Here is a 23,937-nt window from a genome sequence, read left to right on the forward strand (position 1 = left end):
TCAAGAGCTGACTCCAGCTCTGCACTTACCACACAGAGTGATACTGATCTTCTCGTCTTACTATCAGAAAGACAGAGGATTATGCAACCTGTGCTGCATACTGTGTGTCAAAAATGTTTGCTGGTTTGATGTGAGATTGAGCAAAGATACAAAATGAAACGTTTTAATCAACCGCTGCAGCAATTAAACACAACAAGTGAGCCCAACATGAGCGACAACCTGCCACAAAACACTCATCCAAAACCTTGTTCAGGTCAATCTACCCCCAACATTTTGTGTCTCGGCTCGCTTCCTCCATAATGACGATCACACGTGTGTGACGACAGAGGTGCACACGCTCACACGCCCTGCATATCTAATGATGGCATTTATGACCTCTGTGGTACAAGAGGCAGAACAGACAAAAGGCGGTCGGGCTTGAAGTGCTGCAGCAGTTACCATTAGCACATCACAGCCAGGTGGTGTGTGTGTGCATCCAGACAGGCGGAGGAATGTGCTTCAGCTGGGAACATTTGTGGAAGCATACAGCAGGCTGGAGACAGTGAGTGGCAGCAGTTAGTCAGGTGCTGTTGCTTGAAATGGCCCGGAAAAGATAATTCAAATCAATGTACGCAGGCAACATTTTGCTCTCTGCATCAGCTGGTGTTGACCTGTACAAGGTCTCCCACCAGGTTTTAATATTAAAAAAACCGATGGATTTAAAGGTTGTAGATCCAACCAGGAGAGCATCACTTCATGGAGGTACTGTCCAGTATAACTCCATTATAACTACTGTTATGTGGTGACTTTTCATTGATGTGGTAACTAAAACACTGGGACTCACATCACAAACACTGACACATTTCTCTTAAGGCAGCCCTCAGTGGAGGATGATTCCCTTTCCAGCTGTTTATCCATCCAGATAGTTTTGTTTAACTCACCCAGGTTTTGTCCTCTGTTCCTAAAATATCTGCCACAACCCACATGGATATTTGTTACATTTAAGGGGGAGACACTACGATGAACTGAGTAAAAAAAATAAACTAAACTAATATATATCACCGTGAAACTACCCCAATTGATTACTTGCATTATGCTAATTATTATTTGTATTACAAGTTTGTGGAACTTTTACTTTTAAATATGAAAATGAGGCATTATCTTATTAGAAATGCACTTTTTTGCAAACATTTCCAGAACAGAATTGGATGAAGCCATGTTCAAACTTCTTGTTTCATTTTGTTGACGTGTTAGAGTGAAAGGTTTTCACCAAGTGGATCTGGGATGTCATTTTTTTTTATCACTCCATAAATCAGAAAATACTGTGCACAGCCATAAAAAAAGCAATTTTCGCCATGTTTTAAGGAATTTAATGTTCTGTAAATCAGGCTATGGGTGATATATGAACAAACCCCTCTGTCAAAAACCTTCAGAATACATGTGGGAATAAAACTGGAAAGTTTGGTTTCTGTAAGTGAAGTGAAGAAAATGTACTGACATTAAAACAATTCTTAATTTTTCTGATATTTAAGTTGTTTAAATATGCAAATTATGCAACTTAATTACCTCCGTCAAGTAGGTTATGTTTTCACTCGTGTCTGTTTGTTGGTTTGTAGGCAGGATTTCACAAAAACAGCTAAACGGATTTTCACAAAACTGAGATGGCGGATGAGTCTCAGCCCAGAATAGACCCCACTAACTTTTGATGTCGATCTGGATGAAGGGATGGATTCAGGAAATTTTCTCATTTTCCTTAACATTGCGAGATCGGAGATTTTTTTTTGACATTTTTGTTCATTTCTCAAGAAAAAACGAACGGATCTTGATGAAAAAAATCAGGCGTATTTCTGTGGCTGGTATCTTTGAGTACAAAAGGGGACTGTTGGGCCTTGGCGGAGGTTTGCGCTCTACTTAGTGCTTTTCAAGTTCAGGATGTGCTAATTTGCATAAATGTTGACTAAAACAAACACCTAATTGAGTGTTTTGGGCATCTTTCCACTAGCCTGAAGAACATATAGAAGCAAAATAGCCCGAAATCTCAAAGCTGACCCGTGCATGAAAAATGGTGTTTCACCTGTAATGTCTCCCTTTAAATAATTCAGCAGTAATGTGTCATTCCAGAAACTGTGTCTCTATTAATGTGCATAACCCACAGACCTCACTGGAACCACTTTCTACAAGAAAACACTTTTGTCAGATTGGGAGAACCGACCCTTTAAAATGCCGTCTGGTGTTGTCGTCGGTGTTGTCTCAGTCTTTGTTGCCGATCTTGATGCCGAGGTATTTTTGCGCTGCACTTCCTCGACCTCACCTGTCAGTAAAACAATGAGCGTGCTCCATTCGGCTTGGCTGCCATAGCTCATGTTGTATAGCAGCAGGTGCAGAAGAGGTTACATTAAACTGCCTGCAGGTATCGTGTTGAATTGCCATCAGCGGGGCAGAAGCTGTAGAAACACTTCAGAGTTCAGAGAAAATCTGATACAGGAGGGCAATGTGTGTTTAATACGTCACTGTGTGCCAGCTGTGTGCAGCCCTCACTCAGGAATGTACATTTAATGAGTCTGTGGGCAACCTGCACACACTGAAAGCAGACTGTACAGCTACTTTACAGTTTGATTTCAGATTTGCTTTATTACCTTGTGTTCACATGCTCGTTAACTGACATGCTACAAGCCATTTATTTGAAAACTGTACTCGTTCTGTACAAAGTGGCACTGTAAAACCTGCAAAAACACACCATTTCTTTCTGACCAGTAGGGGATAGAGAGAAGTAAAAGAAAGTAATCAAAAACCTTCAAGTTTGAATGAAATTGAAATCGTTCTAGAGGACACATTAAAGGGTCATTACAACCAAAAGGATTCATCCTCTTGGAGGCTTGAATGTGCTCAATACATTTCAGCTGAGCAGAGATCTTATAATAAAAGTAGCCGTAACATTTACTTAAGTAGAACTACTAAAGTATTGACCTCAAAATATACTGTGGTAAATACTTAAAGTACTTAAAGTAAAAGTACTCACAGTACTACACAGAATGGCATATTTCAGAGTAATTCATATTATATTATTGAATTATAATTGTTCATCGCTTTAATGTTAAAGATAGTATCATCTGGTTTAGTATTTGAATTTTCCCTTGGGGATTAATCAAGTTTGATATTAATCTACATTATTGCACTGTTCAATTTTAGTAACAGTTGTTACTGTAATATTTTTTTTTTTATTAAAAGACAGGAAACCCATGACCTCAGAAATACCAAGTGAAGTAGACAATGAAATGTAAGTTGTACGAGCTAAAAAGTTTTAACAACTTAAAATTGTTATTCTACTTTACTCTGTAATTTTCAAGGCAATTGGTTACCATTAATTTGTTGGTTATATTTTGGATTATTAAACTAAATGTGCAAAGTAACTAGAAACTAAAGTTAACAAATAAATGTAGTGAAGTGAAAAAGTACAATATTTGCCTCTGAAATGGGGAAGCAGAAGTAGAGAGCAGCAGAGAAAGGAAGTACAATTAATCAAAATTGTACTTTTCACCACTGCATTTAGGAACTTTCTTTTGCTTAACATGAGTGCATTTTAAAGTAATGCTGAATGTATAAAAGTGCTCAGGAATATTAAAAAGTAAAATTATTTTAGTCTGTTTTTCTTTTATATAACTGAGACCTAAAAGAAGCATAAAAAACAGGGAATTATTTGCTGTTTAATGATTAAAAAATACAATTTGTGCATTTAGGAAATGAAGTAATGAAATAATTTGATGTCACTGAAACTGTTCCTGATTTAGTTTCACTGGACTGAAATACGAATGAAATCGTGTTTCACCACACAATGAAACGATTATTTTTGAAGCAGTAGCAAAAAATAGTGAGTAATAATCCTCCTGCCACCTTCTGTTCTTTAAAAGGAAACAAATAGCGAGCCAGAAAGAGTGCTAAGACAGACAACATGAAGTCCATTTTTTATTTTTTTCTAACCGCAGATTGAAAGTATACAACTGAACATCATGATTGGATTTTTATTATGAGACTCATAAATAAAAATACAAAAAAATTTCCACTACAAAAAACAATCTACTGTTAGTAGGATGTAAAAAAAAAAAAAAAAAAAGAAATATTCTTTATATTTTCCACTATCAAAGGCACAACATTGACTTTAGTGACAACATGGAGAAGAGAACCTGCAGCATTAAATCTTTTATTTTTCCTTTTTATTTTTTTTTCACACTCCATCAGAGAACACTGAAATGTTACAAAGAGAGGTGTCTGATTCTACATGGAAAGAAACAAAAAAAGAACAACCTCTATATCAACAGACGGTGGCTATAGATTGGTGGCACAGCTCAACAGGAAACGTACTGCCACGGAAAAAAAAAAAATAGCACGTTGTCGCTGGAAAAGACAAAGGACCTTTGCAAAGCTCTAATGCAAATTTCAAAAAAAATTATACAACTGACAACAATAAGAGAACAAAATAAAGAAAATAAAAAATAATAATTGGGCACCTTCTAAGATTAGGCTAAGATTAGGTGCTGAGGTAGACAAAAACTATAACAATTCAAATCATAATAAAAACACTATTTTCTTAATACAGAGCAACTTGACTGGCACTTGTGCTGTCACAACAATGGAGGAGAGAAGTAGCACAGACAAGCCAGGGAAAGACAGAGAGAGAGAGAAAAGCTTTGTTACATAAAAAGCTTTGTTATGCTTGGTCCGACAGGGCAATTGGTCCTCAGTGCTAATATAAAAAAATACAATGTCTTGGTGCTTTGTTACTCAAACAGTTTTTAGTCTAGACCTCGATGGCACATGCATTGCAACACTGCATGAAATGGCTACTTTGTTCTAGAAACACCACACCAAAACACAGAGTGCCAGCTCCAGGGATGCCATGATTCCTCTCTGACGAATTTTAACATCCCCTTCTAAATGCGTTTTGTAGAAAAGAAAAAGTACTATAATAAAAAAACTGAAGCAAAGCAGAAGGGGGATACCCTAGTGCAAACCTACCCAAATGGAGGTTTTCTTTATTTTATTTTTTTTTCAAGAGCAATATAAAGTTCTCATCAGCAAACCTGTTGCTGACAAAAAAATATAGAAGAATCTGAGTGGAGAATCAGACTTGTGGCTTGCAGAAAAACAATTTAATGGAGCAGATTTTGTCCCGAAAAGCAAGTTTCACCACTGCAGCCTGTGTGGATTCCAGTAAATTTTCCGTAATGTCGCTAAATAAACGCTTTCGGGTGCCAATCACAGAGTACGGACCAAGAAAAAGAGGTGAACGCAGAATCCTGGTTGCTGTTTCAATAGCATTAAGGGCGTATTGCAGTCCTTGAAAAAGAAAGCCCTGCTCTGTTCAGGATTTAAAAAAGAAAAATCAGGTCATTTATGGCGTCATGACATCCCTAGGGCGCTGGAGACACCATTTTTATTTTCTTCTGAAAATACAGAAACTAAGCAGATATAGATGGATATTTTTGTTGAACAAATTCCATTTTTAGGCACAAAGATAGTACAGAAACATTGGAGGAACACTGAGGGAAGAACTATAACGATGCCAATGTATATATATATTTTTTTTCCAACATAGAGAAAAAAAGTGGCATAGAATATCATTTTATTTTGTATCTGATCTGATTAGTGCATTTTTCCACTAACACACGCACGCACACACATAGTTACACACTCTTGTACGCACTCTTTCACCCGCACGAAAAAAGTAGAAAACATTCAGAGGACGATGATAGGAACAATGTGACTGATCAGGTCTTGCATTGTGGTGGTTCAGACTTGAGCCGTGACTGGGTATATTATAGTGGGTGGATATTATACGAGGGTGAAAAAGCCCCTCAGCTCACAGTGTTTGAGAATAAAATGGCAAGACACCACAGGGACATGCCATCCCTTCTTCTTTTTTCTTTTTTTTTTTTCAAATACAAAAACAAAAAATACGTCGACAGTCAAGTTTGATTGAAAACTTGCGAATGACAAGTACTAATTGGTCGGTTTGGCAGCGCCCTTCTGCCGTCCCGTATTTTAATCATCATTTTTTTTTGTCTTTTTTTTTCCTCATTTTTTTTTTTTTAACACATACACACACTCGTAAAATTTGTGGCGGATAGATTTAGTCCTTCACCTACAATGCAATTGACATCCAGAAAGCGACACTTATTATTACAATATGTTCACACACATGTTTTTTTGTCCAACAATATCAAAGAGGAGCAAGGCAAAAATGATTCACACCCAGAGAGAGAGAGAGAAAAAAAAAACAGGTAAAAAAAAAAAGAAATACAAATATTTGTGCCCTGCTGTAACCCTCCACAAATGGAAAAAGGACTGACACTGAATACAAAAATATCACAATTTTTATATATCAAATTGCCTCTGTTGGCTCTTGTTCAGGAATACGCTCATTTCTCAAGAGAGCTTGTCAGCCGAGAGAATCTCTACTTTTAACCTTCTGGTTCTTCTTTTTTGATTACCACTTGCAGTTCCAATTGTCCAACGCACTCTGCATCACTGCAAATATGACCTGTCCTGTGCGGTTCAGCGTTTTTTTTGTTTTTGTTTTGATGAACCTTCTTTTTTTTTTTTTCACATTACAAAACTACACTTCTATTCACATATTTTCAAGTTTAAATTCTTGTTTTTAAACCCTCTTAAAAAGCAATAGTACTTCCTCTTATCTGCCACATCCCTCTTACTCATCACTTAAGGCTTCAAAATTGCTTTTTTTTTTTTTTTTTTCTCTGCGTTCTCGTCGGTGGTTGGAGGTGCAGGGGGAGACTATAAGAGAAGAATAAACATCCATTCGAATGACTTTTCCAATCCTATCAACCTCTACTTTTGTTATCTCTTACCCTTTAATATACATTTTGCTTAAAAACACAATCATAAATCAACTTTTGAAAAACAAAAAAAAAAATAAAAGCATGAGATGAAGTAGCAATGATGAAATAATGCAAAACACAAACACACAAAAATGTGCTTTTGCCAAAACAAACAAAAAAAAAAAAAAAAATGAAAACAACTTAGAGGTAGCTTTTATAACAAATGACCAAACCTTCCGGCTCATTAACAAGCGGGGTTAATAATACCAAGTTTGGTAACAAGTAATGCACAAAGAAATACACGACATTAGAAAAACAAAACGAAACAAAAAAAAAAAAATCTCTTCACCGTGGCACTTAATTTTTCTGCGTACACATTGCTTCATCGTGTTGTGCAATGCATCTTCTCGACATACGCTCACGAACAAAAAAAATAAAAAGTGTACAAATGAAACAAAAGGGAAAATTAAAATACACAAGCAACATGAGGTCACAAAACGAGGTAATTCAAGTACGATGTGTTGAGATCAAACTCAAGGTCAATAATAACAACAACAACAACAACAACAACAACAAGAACAACAACAAGAACAACAACAGGAGACGAGAGAGACAAAGCACAGGGACAAAACCACAGAGAAAGAGTTGATTTATTCTGTCGTCTTACTGGTCGCCCCCTAAGCTGCTGGGCCGTGTCTCGTCCCATCAGTGATTTCCCCCTTTTTCCACCGGCCATTTGGATATGTGATCACCCCGGTAACGCTGTGACATGCAGTGATGCTCATTAAAGCCTTAGGTTCAACCATAATACCAGTGGCTGTGCAAGTCACACAGGTCTAATGCTGCATTCAGAGACACCAGAAAGTCGCAAATTCCCACCTCCAACGGATCGAAATGAGCCTTCAGGTCGAGCTGCAGTTTTTTTGGAACAGGGATAGAAATGCAGCCCAGTTGCCAGGATAAAACGTTGGCATTCATACGTTTCACACGTGTCGTATCAACATTTCTACAAGACGTGTCATATCAAGTTCAGATTACATGCAAGCTGACTTTCATGTTAGGCGTAGGAGGGGATGGTGACGGCGTGACAGCTGCCAAGACGGCAGCTTCAACGATTTTAAGTGCGAAACCACAGGACGTTGGGACATTTTCCCGCCGTGTTAGTGCTCTTCGAATGATCTTTTCCTAACTCTAACCAAGTGGTTCTTGTGCCTAAACCTTACAAGACCATAAGCACTGTCGTCAACACATAAAACTGAACGTAGAGAAAGTTTCAACATATCCGTGGTTTGCAAAAACATGAATTGCCAACATTTATTCTGGCGATTGGGCGCCCGTAAATTCTGCACATAATTCTTTACATTTTAACATTTAAAGAACCAAAAGGGGGCCTAGCTTAATAAATGAGCAAAGGGCCCCTACTGACCCTACTTCCTCTGAGATTAATTAACAAGTGGTGGATGTGCTCAAACAAAAACCTACTGACACAGTGAATGTGAGGCTTCAGGGGCCCCTGTCTGGATCCCTCTCCTGCTTCGCCCAGAAAGTAATCCAGCCTTGCCTCAATTTACTGTAAACTTTAAATTTGACGATCTTGTGACATACCAATATGTGATTTGTTTCAGCCCTAGTCTATCAAAACATCTGATAGTGAACAACTACATGTATTATTTCCAATGTAAGCTAGCTAATCTATGAGCAGTTGCATTGGGTCAGCATTTGATGGTGAATGGAGAAAACCGAACCAATGGAAGGCAGGAAGAGTCGCACAAAGGTGGGAATTACACATTTCCGACTTCCACTGAAAGGCAGCGTTAACCTGCATCGTACAGCCTAGTGCGAACCTGGCTCACAGTCTTTCACATTCATGTTTTGATGCCATATAGCAGTCTTCAACCTGCCGCGCCACCTCTGACAAGGTGCGCGGCGAAAGGCAATCCCAGCACGTCTTCAACATTCACTACGAGCAGTCGAAGTCACAGGACTCCCACGGAAAGCAGCGGTTAACCATTTTCCCATTTTGTTTGTATTCCATCACTGTGGTGAATGGACAGATCTGTTGTGGTCAAAGTGTTACTGTTTGTGTGTCAGTTTGTGTAGTTCATCGTTAGTGTGAGATAAGTACATGGATAAAAGCAGTCCAGTTATCTATTGCTGATTAGGTGGATAGGCTGGCTTTAATGTGGAGTACTGTAATAGAGAGTTATGATTTAATGATAAAAGATATACCTTGAATATATCAAACAGAGACTGTTGTCGTAATTTGTTTTACCTGTGCAATCAAGCCTTGATAAACTATGATGCAGAGCTAAAAAATATAAGATGGCAAAAAAGTGACGCAAGTTAGCCTTTGGCTCTCTGGGGAGAACCGTGGGTGGCCAGTGGTGACTCGACTTTCTCCAGCCCTCGTCTGACAGAGATGCAGGAAGACTACTGAGAAAACTGGGGAGACTTCCAAAAAAAAAAAAAAAAAGAGAAAAAAAAAAAGCAGCACTAGCATCTCCCACTTCACAACCAAACAGGTGCTTGGTTTGCAGTATTTTTAGTGCTCCAATTCATCCAGTTCAACTGTTTCATCTACTGCATACGCCGAACGGATCTGCTGCTGATTCTCAGGGGCTATCTCGCTGCCACCGCTGGGATCTCAAGGATCTCATGTGGGGACCGGTTAGACTGGCAGATTCCTTTGAAAACTGGTAGATCTCATCGTTTCTGCCTGCAAAACAGACACACTTCCCATTAGAGATGGAAAAGATGAGGGTCATGTTCACCCAAAGCTGGTCATTCAAACTCTGGGGCGAAGGTTTCCCTAATTCAGTTGGTTTGGCATGGTGGAGCTGTTGGAAAATATGTCCAAGTCCTCCTCCAAGATAAATTTGTTATGGTTCATAACTACCATAACATGAAGGGTTGTGGCCACGAGGAGACAGATTTTGGCTCCTGAAAGCCAGCGGTTCCTCAAAACTTGGAAAGCAAACCATGACATGTGGCTTAAACTGATACTAATACTCACATATTCTTCATGTGATTCAAACTAGCATGACCAAAGAGAGTGAATGTAAACAACTGATATCAAAGCGTAACAAAAACTTTCTCAAGCTCAAAACGGAGTGAGGGATTAGCAAGGAAATGTCGGTTCAGATAGCCCTTGAGAATCTGCTTTTGCACCACTGTGGCAGCAGCATCCACAAAGTCACTTCCGTGCAGCCCGCTAGCTCTATGGCGCCGCATGAAATGACCTGAAACAATAACACAGTTGCAGATGTAGTGAATGACCCGGTGAATCCGAACAATGGTGGAGAATCTTTCTCCGTGTCCAAGTCTTCCTCTTCTTAGCACTTTCGTCCCATCATCGCCACCCTTTAACCCCGTCGGTCGTCGCCGCCGCCTTTGCATGAAAAGAAATAAGAGAAAACAAACCATCTTGCTTTCGAGTCTCTTGCCGTTGACATTCCTCGATCGTCAACACTCCATCACAGCCTCATGCCTCCTATCCGCTCAATTACATTCCCCTTACCTCTCAACCCCCGTCCCCACCCTCACACCCTCTCTTCAATCGCTCTCCCGGCCTCAGACATAGCAGAGGTACAGGTAGGTCTTCTCTATGCGCCAGTCTGGGGGGATGTCTTCGGGCTTGTGGCCTTTCATGTGCTTCTGCATGGCTGACAGGCTGGGGCAGTACTCCAGGCAGATGGTGCATTGGTAGGGCGAGGCGCCGTTGTGGGTGCGCAGGTGCTTGATCATGGCCGAGTAGTCCCTGGATCGCTGGTGGCACAGCTTGCACTCGAATGGCTTCTCACCTAAGGATGATAGAGAGAGGTTGAAGACAACACTTGCGTTAGCCTTAGTGCCATTCAGTGACAGTATTATGTTTCTTATGTTCGTGATGTACCTGTTAATCAGGAAATGAATGCATTTCATACATAAATCAGTGGAAAAGGAAGACAATGCTGTATTAATCTGTGACGTGTTCTGGTAAACACAGCAGCTTTTGTCACTGACGCTAAAAGACCGTCACATTATTTAAATGCGATGTGAAAATTTGCTTCTCTTCACCACAAATAAAAAAAGTCCTCATTGTGCCAGTATTCTGGGAAAAGAAGCGTGTTAAATGAGAGCATCATTATACAGGCTTGTACCAGCAATGAATATTACTATTCGCATAAATTGTAGATCTTCTATGCCTTGATGTCATTTAGCCATTGTGCTGCTTTATTACAACTTGGATCTTGTTTTTGCAGTTTTGTCCATGGTTGCTTATGATACCAACTTTCTAAGGTCATTGCAGAAATCGGGAACAGAGTGACATCGCTACAACAAAGTCTGAGGGGGCAGGAAACACAGGGTTGTGAACAAACTTGACTATGCTGATCCAGCACGTCCTCACCAGGTAAAACTACCATATAGGTCGACTTTGCAACCAGTCTAGTGGTCGTAGCAATAATTACGGCAGCGGAGGGGGAAGCCACCTGACATACTATAAGTCTGCATATGGAGGACGACTAGGTGGATGGTTCAAACTAACACAGGATTTTCATCCAGGAGACTGCTGTTCGTGTCTCACAAGCCACAATGCTGCCAAGCAGGCGACCACAGTTAGACACTGTGGGGAGACTTTCAGCCATTTTTGTGGCAACCAAAGCCGGCTATTTTTCACAGGAAGGTAGACATCTCCAGCTGTTTTTGTGGCAACAAAGCTGGAGATCTGGCTGTTTCGGTCGTGACCAAACAGGTAGGCCATTTTAAGCTAAACCGTGACGTTTTCCTAACCAAGTGGTTTTTGTGCTAAAGCAGACCAAATGCAAATACAAGCAGATGTAAAGGAGCAACATAAAGAAACGCACTTAGCTAATATTTATTCTGGCGATTAGTTTGGGAGAACTGTGTTTGCACCACTACTGTAGGTATGGCACATTTTTCTTTTTCCTTGTCAAATAAGATCGGCTGACCTGAGGGTTTGTTTGTCTGGTAGCTCACTAATTATCTCAGTGACAGTGCTTTTATTACTGATACAAATGCTGGTCAAAACTACAGAAATGAAATCCACAGTGTAATGACACTAAGTGACCCTTAAATTTCAAAATTGTATCCACTGGTAGTTGGACATGGCAGCATATGTAAGCTGCTGTGAGAGAAATAATAAAGTCTCAATTTCGGGGCTTCAGGAGAGAAGAATATCCTATCACCACTAATTTAGAGACCACAGATTTCACCCTCTTGGCCCCCAAGAAACTCTGGCATTGTTATGATAATTGGACAGTGCACACACAGTAAGTGACAAGTCAAAACCCAGGAGTAAAATCCCCACTGCCTCCCGAACAGCGGTGTGCAGCAGTAAAAGCCCACACTGACTCTTTAAAGTCGTCCCAAATGCTCCAAATAATTGGGATGACTCAACAGAGAGCGAAGAATAGAAGCATAAACGTACAGTAGTGGAGTATTCTTGTGTTTCAGGGTATGTACTGTAAATCCTTTGTGTTCGGTCATTATCAATTCTCATTACTGTCTTAAAAAGACTCCATTATTTGGAGATTTTGGAGCCACGTAAGGTTTTTGTCACATCATGATGTGCAACAGAAGAAAATGAAAAAGACATGTTCTGCTATTTAAACGAAAGTGCAACTATTGAATGTGGCAGCAGAGGTTTCTAAGACCACGCAGAGATCGACTTGCTTCAGATCTCCTTTTGAAAACCAACAACACTCAGGAGGTGACACATCTGATGCCGACTTCGAGATGCAGCCAAAAGCTTCAGAGAAAGCTGACACGTTTCTAAAGCCACTACGTGCTTGTGTTTCTTGCACCGGCTGACTTTGTTGTAGCGATGTCAGCATGTTCCCAGATCTCACCAATTATAGCCACTTCACACTCGACAAAAAAACCCACAAACATCTGGCTTTTGTCTGCAGTGGGAAAGGTTGCAATTGGCATTCATTCCCAGGTCAAATTAAGTATTTATTGGTTCCAGCTCTGATCTGCAGATCTGCATGACACCCCGGTGGACATGCCAATTTTCGCCCCTTTTCTGGTGAGATGCTGGTGATCCTTGAAGCTTTTCCATTCTCCGTTCAAGTAACGCTCGAACGTCATTCAGTCGCTGTGGAGTTTAAAAGATAGACTGAAGTCAAAAATATAAAAGGGTAACCACCGTCAACACAGTCACCAGAATAAATGTGAGCCAAGTACGTTTCTGCAAAACCACAGATAAGTTAAAACTGGATGTTTCTTAATGTTGCAACTTTACGTTTGTTTAGGTTGAATTTTCCATTTCCCTTTTGTCACAACGGTGTGCTGTTGCTCTGTTTAGGTTTAGGCACGAATACCACTTGGTTAAACATCATGGATTGGCTTAAAATACGTGTTTGGTTGCTGCACTGATGGATGGAGATGGTCTGACATCCCGTGAAGAGCAGCTGGTTTTGATGCAACAGAAACAGATGCAAAATGTCAAAAAACACCTGGTTTTGATGCCAAAAAAATGGCTGGAAATGTCCCTAGGTGTCCAGTGGTGTGACTCGAACTACAGATTTACTCACGTTTAAAAAAACGTGTATATACGTGCTAATTTTGGTGTAAAAATGGTATTATGTTGGTGAGAATTAGCTAGGAGAAATTGGTAGAAATGATGATAAAAACTTTCAAGTCATGATAAGCCAGAGTTGCTCTGCCATTGTGAGAATACTCATGCAGACTAGTAGTAAATAAAGCAATTTGATAAAAAATTAAGGTCCAATTTGTAAGATAATTGATTGCTGAACCTCATTCCCAACTTAAATTGGACCTTTAAATCAATGCCCAAATGGGCTAAAAGTCCAGGAATATGTGACGTTTAAATGTCTGATATTTCTTTTGTAAACCACGTCTAATCAACTAATCTAAGGCACATTACACAAAATACAGCTCCTGCCATGAAGAACTCCTGAAGGTGTCATAAATCAAAGTGCAGCGCTGCTTTCTTGCTGTGGGGGCTGCTATATTCAAGGGGCACATTTCAATTCAGCAACAGCAGCCATCCTAAATGTGCTAATGATTTGAGTGATGGCAGGGAATAATCCGCCAGCGCTCAAGCCGGCAGACGCAAATTAGACATGTAAATGCTGACCTTTACCAATGGCATTTGAAATGAGCTGTCGGATGTGATCTGGCCCGCCGCTCGCTGTCACCTTTCAGCTGGAGTCTCGCACATGTGCGCTGGCAAAATGGGCCTTATGCCTCTCACTGCTCGATCGGTCTGTTCCTTGGGAGCCCTGGTTAACCTTGACCTCTGTCGGGGTGCTTGGTTATGGTGCCATTTAGCCAATAAGCATAAATACAGTGATGCAAGTCGTCACGCGTTTCTCTTCAGCAGTGTGGACGCCTGCATTCGGTTGATATTGATAACCAGACTGTAAACAGGGTAGCCTCAAATAACCAGCTAATAATGAATTGCAAATGGGGCCTTGGTATTGATCCGCCATTGGCATTTGGGATGTGTGGAGAGGAGGTGGCGGGGGGGGGGGGTTAGGTTGCCAATGTCGATGATTCATCAAGCAGCTCCCTTTTGTGCGAGGTGGCCTTTGACTGTGAGCTTGTCACTTGCTCTTGTTATCTGCTGTTGCTCTCCGGCTTAACGCAAAGCCCCCTCCCCCACACAAAAGGGGAAAGGGTGGACGGAGGGGAGCCAATTATTGGACAGGCTGCCTTGATAGTGTGGCTTAACAGCTGGCTTATTGAATGGGAGATGGGAGGGCGCTATGTGTGTGTGCGTGAGAGAAAAAGAGACGGTGAGGAAGCATAAAGCCTTGGCTGTGTGCCATCCTGGTGAGCACTCGTGGTATCCTCACTCAGTCTGGTACGTTGCGTGCACTCATTCTCCAGGGCACCCAGCTTATCACTGTGTCAACATCTTTATGGGGCTCTAAATATACTGGGATCAATACAAAGTCTTCTGAGACATCCGTCTACTGTATCACAGCAACAAAGATATTCATCTGGTCTGGTCTGTGCCACGCAACTTGGATTTCCCACAACGGAGTCCTTTAACAGGCACCAAGAGCTGCATCGTGTTTCAACACTGTATTGTTATGAGGGGCAGTGGAATCTAATGTTGCACTCATATCAAATTAGGAGAAGTGGAAGATGGGATGAGATCTCGCTACTACAATTTAACAATATCGGTGTGTGTAGAAAAAACAAACGACATCGAAGTGTATGACAGGGCGAACAGAGATCAATATCAGTCTCGTGTGTGTCTTCTAAGGAAGTTGTTAGCTTAGCATAAGCACTGTAAGCAGAATGAAACGGCTCACGTGGGTCTGTTCAAAGTTAAAAAATACAACTAAAAACCCCTCTAAAGCTCACTTATTAATTAAGTAACATGCCGTATCTTGGTTGTTGAGGTCCAGTGTGCAGGATTTAGGTCAGGGGCTGCCGACACGGTGCCCTGGTCGTACTCACGGCACCTTACACCGAGATTGTCTCCTAATATTTGATAGCTATTAAATGTAAAGCAGTGTTCCCCACACATATACTTTACTTGGGTGGGCCCAAATATATTTGGCGACCCATTTCTGCATGTTATACTTTAGATAATGATATACCTTAGAGTGAAAGACCTTTAGCGGGTTTCTACAGTGGCCCAAAATGGACAAACCAAACACTGGCCCTCGAGAGGACCTTTCACATTTTTTGCGTTTTAAGCGCCCCACTGTAGGGGAGGGTGACATGAGGGGTATTCAGTGGTCGCAATCTGCAACGTCACCACTAACCCTAACCCTAATCCTAATTTCTACACACTGGACATTTAATCTTTAAACGTAAACAGAAACAATCAAACATCAATAAATGCTTGTTTTTCTCTTGAAATGTTGTCTGAGTTTCGATTTGGATCGCAGTACCTGTGTGCACACGGTAGTGGGTTTCCAGCTGGTGCTTGAGGCTGAACTTCTTCCCACAGCCGTTACATTCATAGGGCTTCTCCCCGGTGTGGATGCGTTTGTGGCCCTTCAGCGTGCTCTCATCTCGAAAGCAGCTCCCGCAGAACTCACACTCGTATGGGTGGTCCCCTGCTGAAATGTGGAGAAAAAGGAGCCAAGTTTACTTCATTTGCAGACAAGAGAAAAGGCAACAGTACAACAGTTCTCGACTGAAGGTCAGAAATGTGAAGCTCATCTGAATGTTTAAATAAAGTCAAGTTATTGTGACAAGCAGGAATCTTTTATGTTTACGCTTGTATTGCTCTCACCAGCAGCTTAATAAACATACAGTCGTGAGACGCACGCACTGTATCTGGATGTTTCTCTGATTATTTTGGTGGGTTTATGCACAATGTCAGAACAACAGCCGTTTGCGCTGTAATGGATACCCACGCCATAAGGCATTAATTCCAGCAGACAAATGTAACCCGTCTATTGTCTTTCTCTGCAAATCACCTACACTGCTGTGCTGCTTTGTGTAAAGCCCTAAATAATTGCAGCCTGTCATGGCTGCTCACTGGCCATGAGATGTATTATTGACCATGCAGTCCCAGTCTCACAATGGATTGGATAACCTTGATAACCTGACTGATGCATATATGGATATAAACTGTTTAATTTGTCTTGTGCTGTATTAGAAAGCACGACTCAAAAGCTTATTACATTTGAGCAGTTACGTCTTCGGTATTTACAGATCAAATAGGGATGAAAAATGTATATGTGTATCATAGACTGAATGATAAATACTGGACCAAGCCACTGTGACCGCTTTGAAGCCTCAAGTTTGGCATTACGGGTGGCGCCATTTTGTTTTTTTTGGAGCCAGAAGTGACAAAGGAGCTGGGGAGGATATCCTGATTGGCCACACCCTAAAGCATACACTGCTTTATTGTTTATTTTTGTCGGGTATGGCTGATTTCATCACTAGCTGTCACATGTGACTAAACAGTGTCAAAGAGGAAGATATTGAGAGCCCATGAGTGACAGCAGCAATACAGTCCATCACGCCAACTGTGACACAATGTGTTTTTATTTCTCACAAATGAAAAGCCTTCAGCTGAGTGAAACTGATGATGACCGAAGCAACAGTTGAAGCCCACGTACGCAAATCTTGTGATTCAACACATTCTTGCAAATGTGTCACAATAAAAGCATTGTTGAGAAATGAAGGATTTCCGTCCACTGAAAAGCTCAAGGACTTTTAATTTGAAACAGACACAGAAAGTGAGTTTGTATTAACAGTATAATGCAGTAAATTTAAGGGCAAACAGGAGCTGTGGATCAAAACAAGGCTACTATTTTACTCTAAATGGATCTATAATTTATAAAAAGAAAATCATGCTGCGTTGAAGAAGACTTGAAAGTAACGACTGAGACCATAAACTCATTTACTGAGGTAATGAATCAAGTGGGAAGTAGGGTCATTTTCTCATAAGCTTACATACAATCGGACTTCTTTTTGCAACCAGTGGAGTTTATACTATCAGTGATCTCTGTAGCCTCTCCACACGCACTGTATTCTCACTTGTCATTTAAGGGGCACCATATTTCCATTTAGTTAGACATTCGAGTCATTTGAGACACCAGGCTGGCAGTGGGTATACAGTACGCGTGCCTTCAGGAATGAAAATGACAACGGGCATCACATTCTCCTCCTCAGGCTGCCAGAGCGTGGGTCCCCACAGGGCAGCTGTAATGGATGTTCAGATGTCAATGATCAGGGATATTATGATTTGCAGGAGGCTCTCGACAGCAGTCCAGAGACTAATTGTATTCTGGTGTTTGATGAGGAGCTGCTCCTTGCGTCATTTGCCTCCCCCCCTCCGGGTTACACTCTCTAGCCAAGTAATGTTGTGGATATTTATTAATGTATTTCACTCCACCGCTGCAGGTTTAAGTCACCATCAATGACCTATGCCTTTCATTATCTGCCTGTCCGAGCAGCAACGTGCCAGGGAATAAATTGCATTTCTCGTTATGTGCTACTGCTGCTGCTGCTATCCCACTGTTAAGAGACAATTTCACTTCCATCCTGCATATTTTATTTAAGATTTCATGTCTGTATATACAGTATGTATGGGTTTGTTTGGTTTATTTAGGGGGACAGACAGACAGACGGATGAGAGGTGGAAACCCTTTAAATGCTGATCACATTTTGGGTTTGCAATACTTTCACGGGAAAAAAAAACAACGTTTTCGATGCCTTGTGATGTTGGACGCATTCCCATTAAAGGGAAGCTTTGATGGGGATGGAGGGGTGCGGGAGGATGGATAAAACTGAGATGAAGCAGGGGATGTGGGTGTATATGGCGACAGGGGGAGGGGGCTGGGTAAAAATCAATAAAAGTGACAGTCTTTATTTGTCTGCGTGAAGTTATCAGTGGCTCCCGCTGTAAGACATTGTGCTCTTTCTAGCGTTTCAACCACAGCAGAGATCACAATCCATCACGGCGCTCGGTGGGCTCGCACGACGCTACAAGAATAATAATTGAGCTCAGATTCACCTGCCTTTAATTAGGGCCTCCGATCAGACCAGCCAGTGGGATGCTAATACTCAGAGGATGCCTATGGAGGGTTATTTATGCTTAATGTCCTGTTGCTCCGCTAACGTCTGCTGTTAGGGAAGATCATCAGAAATCTTGGATTAGAGGGAAAGAGCTTATTGTCTTTCCCTTTTTGATGCGAATATGTTTCATCTACTTAAAATAATAAACAGGTGTTCGTGCGTGAGAACGTTTATTACCAAATATGTACATTTTACATTCTTTCATTTCACTTGCTACTAAATACAAAGATGGTGTCCTTGACGTCACTCATAGAAATCTTTAATTGGACTTAATTTCTCATTTATCTCAGCTGCTGTTGTAAGTCTTTACATTTTGCCTTTATGATAAAAGTATTGGCATTTTGTTAGTTCAAGTATTTAGATTAAATATTTTCAAGTCTGAGACTCCTCTCCCCTCCAAAACATACGTAACTAAAAATGAGAAATCTCTACTAGTTAATTAATAATGCTGGCTTAGAGTGAAAATACATTTCATTATGTGCAATAAAAAGACATATAATGCACCAATTTCCTATTTCTGAATTGAAATAGATACTGCACATCTACACAGTAAAACTGAGTGCATATACGAGCATGTCTGGTATCATGAGTGGTATAAAGAGCATAGCGGGTGGTGTATAACTCCAGCATCCTGTTTGTGCCCGGGATGCATCTCTTACATGCTATCTCCGGTAGCCACTCGGGGACGCCAAAGTGCAAAGTTACACTGCAGAGCTTTAAATAAATCAGACACAATTCTATAATCACATTGTGAGGATGTAAAGGGCCAGACAGGACTTCATTTTGTCAGGATATTCTCAGGGGGGCCCGGCGAATAATGGGGACACGTCCTCTGTCCATCCCAAATCTGCCACTATTACTTCCTCTCTCCCTTTGTCCTCGTTTCATCCCTTCCTTCCTTCCTTCCTTCCTTGCTATCTCTTTTCTTTCTCTGTGGTGTGACCACATGGCAGGGAGGCCACAGATGAGGACCCAGCACAGTGAGGTGGAACCACAGCCTGGTGAGTGGACCCTTGGGTGCCCCCGAGCATCGCCACCTGCGTCTCCTGACCCCCCCCTCTTCAACACCACCTCTACATTTACACCCCCCCTCCCCTCTCTCTATCACCTCCTTTGACACCCCGGAGGCCTGCTGAGGGTGCCTGTGCCCATGGGCACCCGGGGCGTGTTCATTATATACGGTAAGGGGCTGTAAATCACCGGGCTCCATCACTGCCAGCACCAGAACTGGCTCATTCTCTCTCTCTCTAAATTCAATTCAGTCCTCTCTCTCTCGCTCTCTCTCTCTCTCTGGCTGTAGCACTATCAAATACAGCTGCGAACACAAAACACCCCGCCATAGCAGACAGCAAATTGGCTCCGGGTTTAAAAAAAACACACACAGACACTTACACACAGACAGTGCACAACAACGGAATATTAATGAAGGCCTGGTCTGTAAAGAGAGAGAGTGTGTGTGTGTGTCTGTGTGTGTGTGTGGTGTTAGGGAAGGGGAATAGCACAGCTGCCATGACTGCCACTGTTATAAGCCCTCATTGTGTTTTTCTGAGCGAGTGCTTGAACCTATACTGAAGAGTACATCCATGCAATAAACAAAATAAAGAGGCAACACGGAGCTGAGTGTGTGTAATATCCTGGCATGGTAAGAGAAGGTGATGAAACTGCAGGTAGACGGAGGAAAATGAGGAGAAAGACGCAGCGAGGGAGAGGAGGAGAGATGACATGATTAAGATGCTGAAATAAACACCATTAAGTCCGTTTTTTTTTTTTTCTTCCCGCGTCCTAAATGGTGATCCAGTGTCAGAGCCCGCACCGGCGAGGCTGCTTTCAACAGATAAGCCGGCAGACAGGTAAAATGAAGCACAGGTAATGAATGTCCATAAAAGTGCTTTTTGCAGCTTTCTGTTGTCAGTCGATACAACAGAAAGGTGACTCAACCAATAACAGAGCTATATCTAGAAAGCTTTCCGAGGCAGATGAGCTGCCACAGTCTGTCCATTAAAATTAAGGCTGAATACTGGGAGATCTTCTTATTTACGGGGAATTCTTGCCAAAGTTGACTCACGTTTCCTGAGAATAATATAGCGACTTTTTAAACGTGTCTATGCGTTCAAGTGCTGCAGACTACTATAAAAACAGATGCCTCATTACACCGCTTAAACCTCATTAATGATACCATAAAACTGTTGCAGCTAAATACTCTGACCTTGAAATGTCATTATTATGGTAATATAACTGGATCAACTTTTCAGCTCCAGTGGTTTTTCACACTTATTTTTAATGCGACAGTGGCCGCTCAGAGTCCAGCTCAGTGGAAAAAAATTCTGTTATAATTACTGTGGATCCGAATCTGTAAACGAAAAACTTTGCAGATGGTTCAACAGGTGGCTGGATCAGACATGCAGGCCTTCATAACCAAATAAGAATGCAGAGCAGCAGTCAACAGGTGGAGGATTGGAGGCATAATATCGCATTTAACTAAACATGTGAGGACGGAACGATACCGCCATGGGTCAAAACACGAAATAACACGCAAAATTGGCTGCATGCACTTACATGTACTGTAATTAAAACTGACAAGAGGTACAAGGAGATTATCTTGTGTTTTTTTTTTAAACCTTGAACACTAATCTGCAGTTCACTTATTAAAAAGGGATCATTTAAAAATCAGAGGTGAACATTCGCAGCACAGACTGAGCTTGACTCACATCTTGTGCCTCCAACATTTATATATTTATATATAAAAATCTGAAAGTATGTGAGATGAATCACTCTGACTACAGAGAAAATAGGAGGACAGATGAGAACATGTCTGAGTCATCCACCTTTTGTATCAGAATATTTGCTGAGCAATTAATAGACTATATTAGGTTGAGTGATATAGATAAAATGTTCTGATGCTTATTAATAAAATCATTATCAGATGCATTTTGTGGAAGAAAAGAAGTCAAATGTTTTCTATTAGATGTAGTTTGATCTTGTAAGGTGTCCCTGAATATAATCCAGAATTCAAACTGTTTGGTTCCTTCTTTCTTTGTCTTGGCTTTAATGCGTTACACTAGCCGACAGATGCTTAATAACATAAAAGGCAACAGAAATGACTAAATTTCTGTCTTTAAAAAAATGAATTAGTAGTATAGTAAAGTTTTAAAACTCTTTCCATTGGTTAAATTGTTAAATCTCTCTAAACAGTGTCCTTTTACTGTCCAGGTGCCATTCCTGATTCAGATCAGAGAAGCTCATAATTGATAAAAATGCTGATAGTCTCACTCGAGTCCCCTTCAACGACAACCGTCCATTCACAGCGATAAGCTTCACGAGTAGCAGCAAGCTTGAACGACTGTTGCCCTGGGTTTTGTCTGTCAGGCAACATTCAGTAATTCAGACACTAATCAGGGCTGAAAAATGTATTGCCAACTAATTTGGTAATAAAGTTTTTGGGAAAGGAAATGCCCCCAAACCTTACAGTACGTAATCTTTATTTTGATTTGGATTAAATACTCTCATTAAATGAGCATCAATAACAGATAAGACAGTAAAAGCAGAGTGCTTTTGAGTAAAGATGCAACTATAATATAAAAAAATCAATAAAACCAATAAAAATAAGTGACACTGAAGTGCTTTTTAAATGCAGCTATTGACAGAGAATTTGTCATTTCTGTTTGGGAAAGCACAATATTGTTTTGATTGAGGACTTAAAGGATTTTATATTGTGGATATACAGGAAAATATACTGGAAACTTGAAAGAAAATATTAAAAAAACAGGGGGTCAAACTAATGAGTTAAAGTGCACAAAGGACAATAACAAGAGCCTGTTAGATGATAGGACACGAACAGATTGGATGGACTTGTTGGATGATGTGTGTCTGTATAAACACAGCTACATGCAGGTGCACTCATAAGGCTGATCCTCTGGGGTGTACACACTGTCTAGCTCTGTCTGCTTTTTTAAACACCATCTTTGCCTTGTTACCGAGCAAGCTGTGAATGAGATTATTAACATCAAAGTGTATATGTAGAGGAGCATCATGCCTCTACTTCTTCTCTTTTTTTTCTTCCGAGGGTAAATTAGGACCTATTTCTGGCACCCATGATGGCTGTGTGAGTTGCTGACTTTATAATCCCCTGACAAAAGGCTCCACATCATATTTAAACGATTGCTTTCACGGCTGGCTCATTGTGATTTAACACACGCCCACAGCGGGATGAGGTTCAAAGTGGCATGAGGCTGCAGAGTCTCATCTGCGGCTCCGGAGACGAGCTGAGGTGACATTTGCGTCGCCCGGGTGGGCAGGTGGATCAGAGACGATGCTTGTGTCCTCTCCAATGTCTGGTAGACGGAGCAGATGTGCGCATCGCTACTGTACAGACGGCTCAAGCAGCCTCGTCCACCCCCCCCCAACCCCCCTCAGCCCCTACCACCACCACCATCACACACTAATGGTGTATTCGCCTGACTTGTAAATAGGGCCGACTGCTCTCATCTCACTGCCTTTCGTTTCAAATATTTATCCGTGAGCTGGTGAGCTAAATCGGCTCTGACAGTGAGACTGTTATTTAAGGTCGCAGACAGGCGGCTGGGTGAGAGAGCGGGAGAGAGAGAGAGAGGGAAAAAAAGCATCCATCCCTCGCCGGTGAAATGGGATTCATTTCCATGTGTTCATATTCTGTCATGGTTCCGTTTTTTTTTTTTCCACCCTGAATAGCCGCATCCGTCAGGCTACCTCTGCTCCCTTGCAACAATGTATTAGTATCCTGGCCTCGCCTCAGTGGAGAGCCAGCACTGTGAGAATTACTAGTGGACTAAAGAAAAAAATAGTCCCTGTAAATAAGCATCTGACTGCTGCAGAATTCATTTTGCGTTGACCTGAATTAATGCTGTTTATTCAGCTGAGCTTAAGTCGCAATGTAACAGGGTAGGGATGACATAATTCACTCCTTTTTCATAAAAGAAAACAAGGATTTTTGTTTTGTATCTACAGGATGCTATATTTGTCCCTGACAGTCCTTCTCTTGGGCCACAGTCTAAGGTTCTTGCCGACTATGGCTGAACACAACTCACTTTTTTCATGGTCAGGTACTCCATTAACCTCATACACCGGGGGTGGAAGGTGCGAATACGCTGTATGGTAATCTTAGAAAAAAAAACTTTCCATGTGAAAATACAAGGAAGAAATTAATTCTTTTGAGATTCAGGATACATATTTATGAGAGGAAACAGGAAGGAAGTTCATATGAAAATTTAAGGTAAAGGTTTGTATGCAAAACATACATTTATGTAAGAGGAAGAAACACATTATGTGTGGCTAGTTTGATGTTTACAGGGTAAAAACAGAAAAAATCTTATGTTTAAAAATGTATTAGAAGTTTCTCAGATATGTAACATTTGAACAGTTTTTGGGGCGCCTGTCTCTCTTGTATTTATTTATGTTTTTCTACCCTATTGTAGCAGTCTGCATCGAGTGCCACACATCATTTGACTCAGGAGAGCCTACAATTCAAGTTTGGCTCATCTGAAGTCCAAACTTTACATTTCCTTTGTCTGAAAATGGATGAATTAACCAGAAGTTTAAAAAAAAAACAGCAGTCAAAATTTGGTGT

The 23,937-nt window shown here is 41.1% G+C and overlaps 1 protein-coding gene across 1 annotated transcript in view; it reads right to left on the reverse strand.

The window, feature by feature from the left end:
- Window positions 1-4,163: 4,163 nt before the first annotated feature.
- Window positions 4,164-23,937, reverse strand: part of zbtb16a (zinc finger and BTB domain containing 16a) — a 163,190-nt gene continuing 143,416 nt past the window's right edge. Inside the window, exons 6-7 of the mRNA XM_084373263.1 lie at window positions 15,692-15,862; window positions 4,164-10,615 (exon numbers count right to left, since the gene is read on the reverse strand). Coding sequence (XP_084229389.1) covers window positions 10,386-10,615; window positions 15,692-15,862 — 401 coding nt within the window. The 3' untranslated portion in view covers window positions 4,164-10,385. The remainder of the gene's footprint in view (window positions 10,616-15,691; window positions 15,863-23,937) is intronic.

The sequence above is a fragment of the Pagrus pagrus genome, assembly GCF_965226575.1.
Source record: "Pagrus pagrus genome assembly, chromosome: 14".
Classification (NCBI taxonomy): Eukaryota; Metazoa; Chordata; class Actinopteri; order Spariformes; family Sparidae; genus Pagrus; species Pagrus pagrus.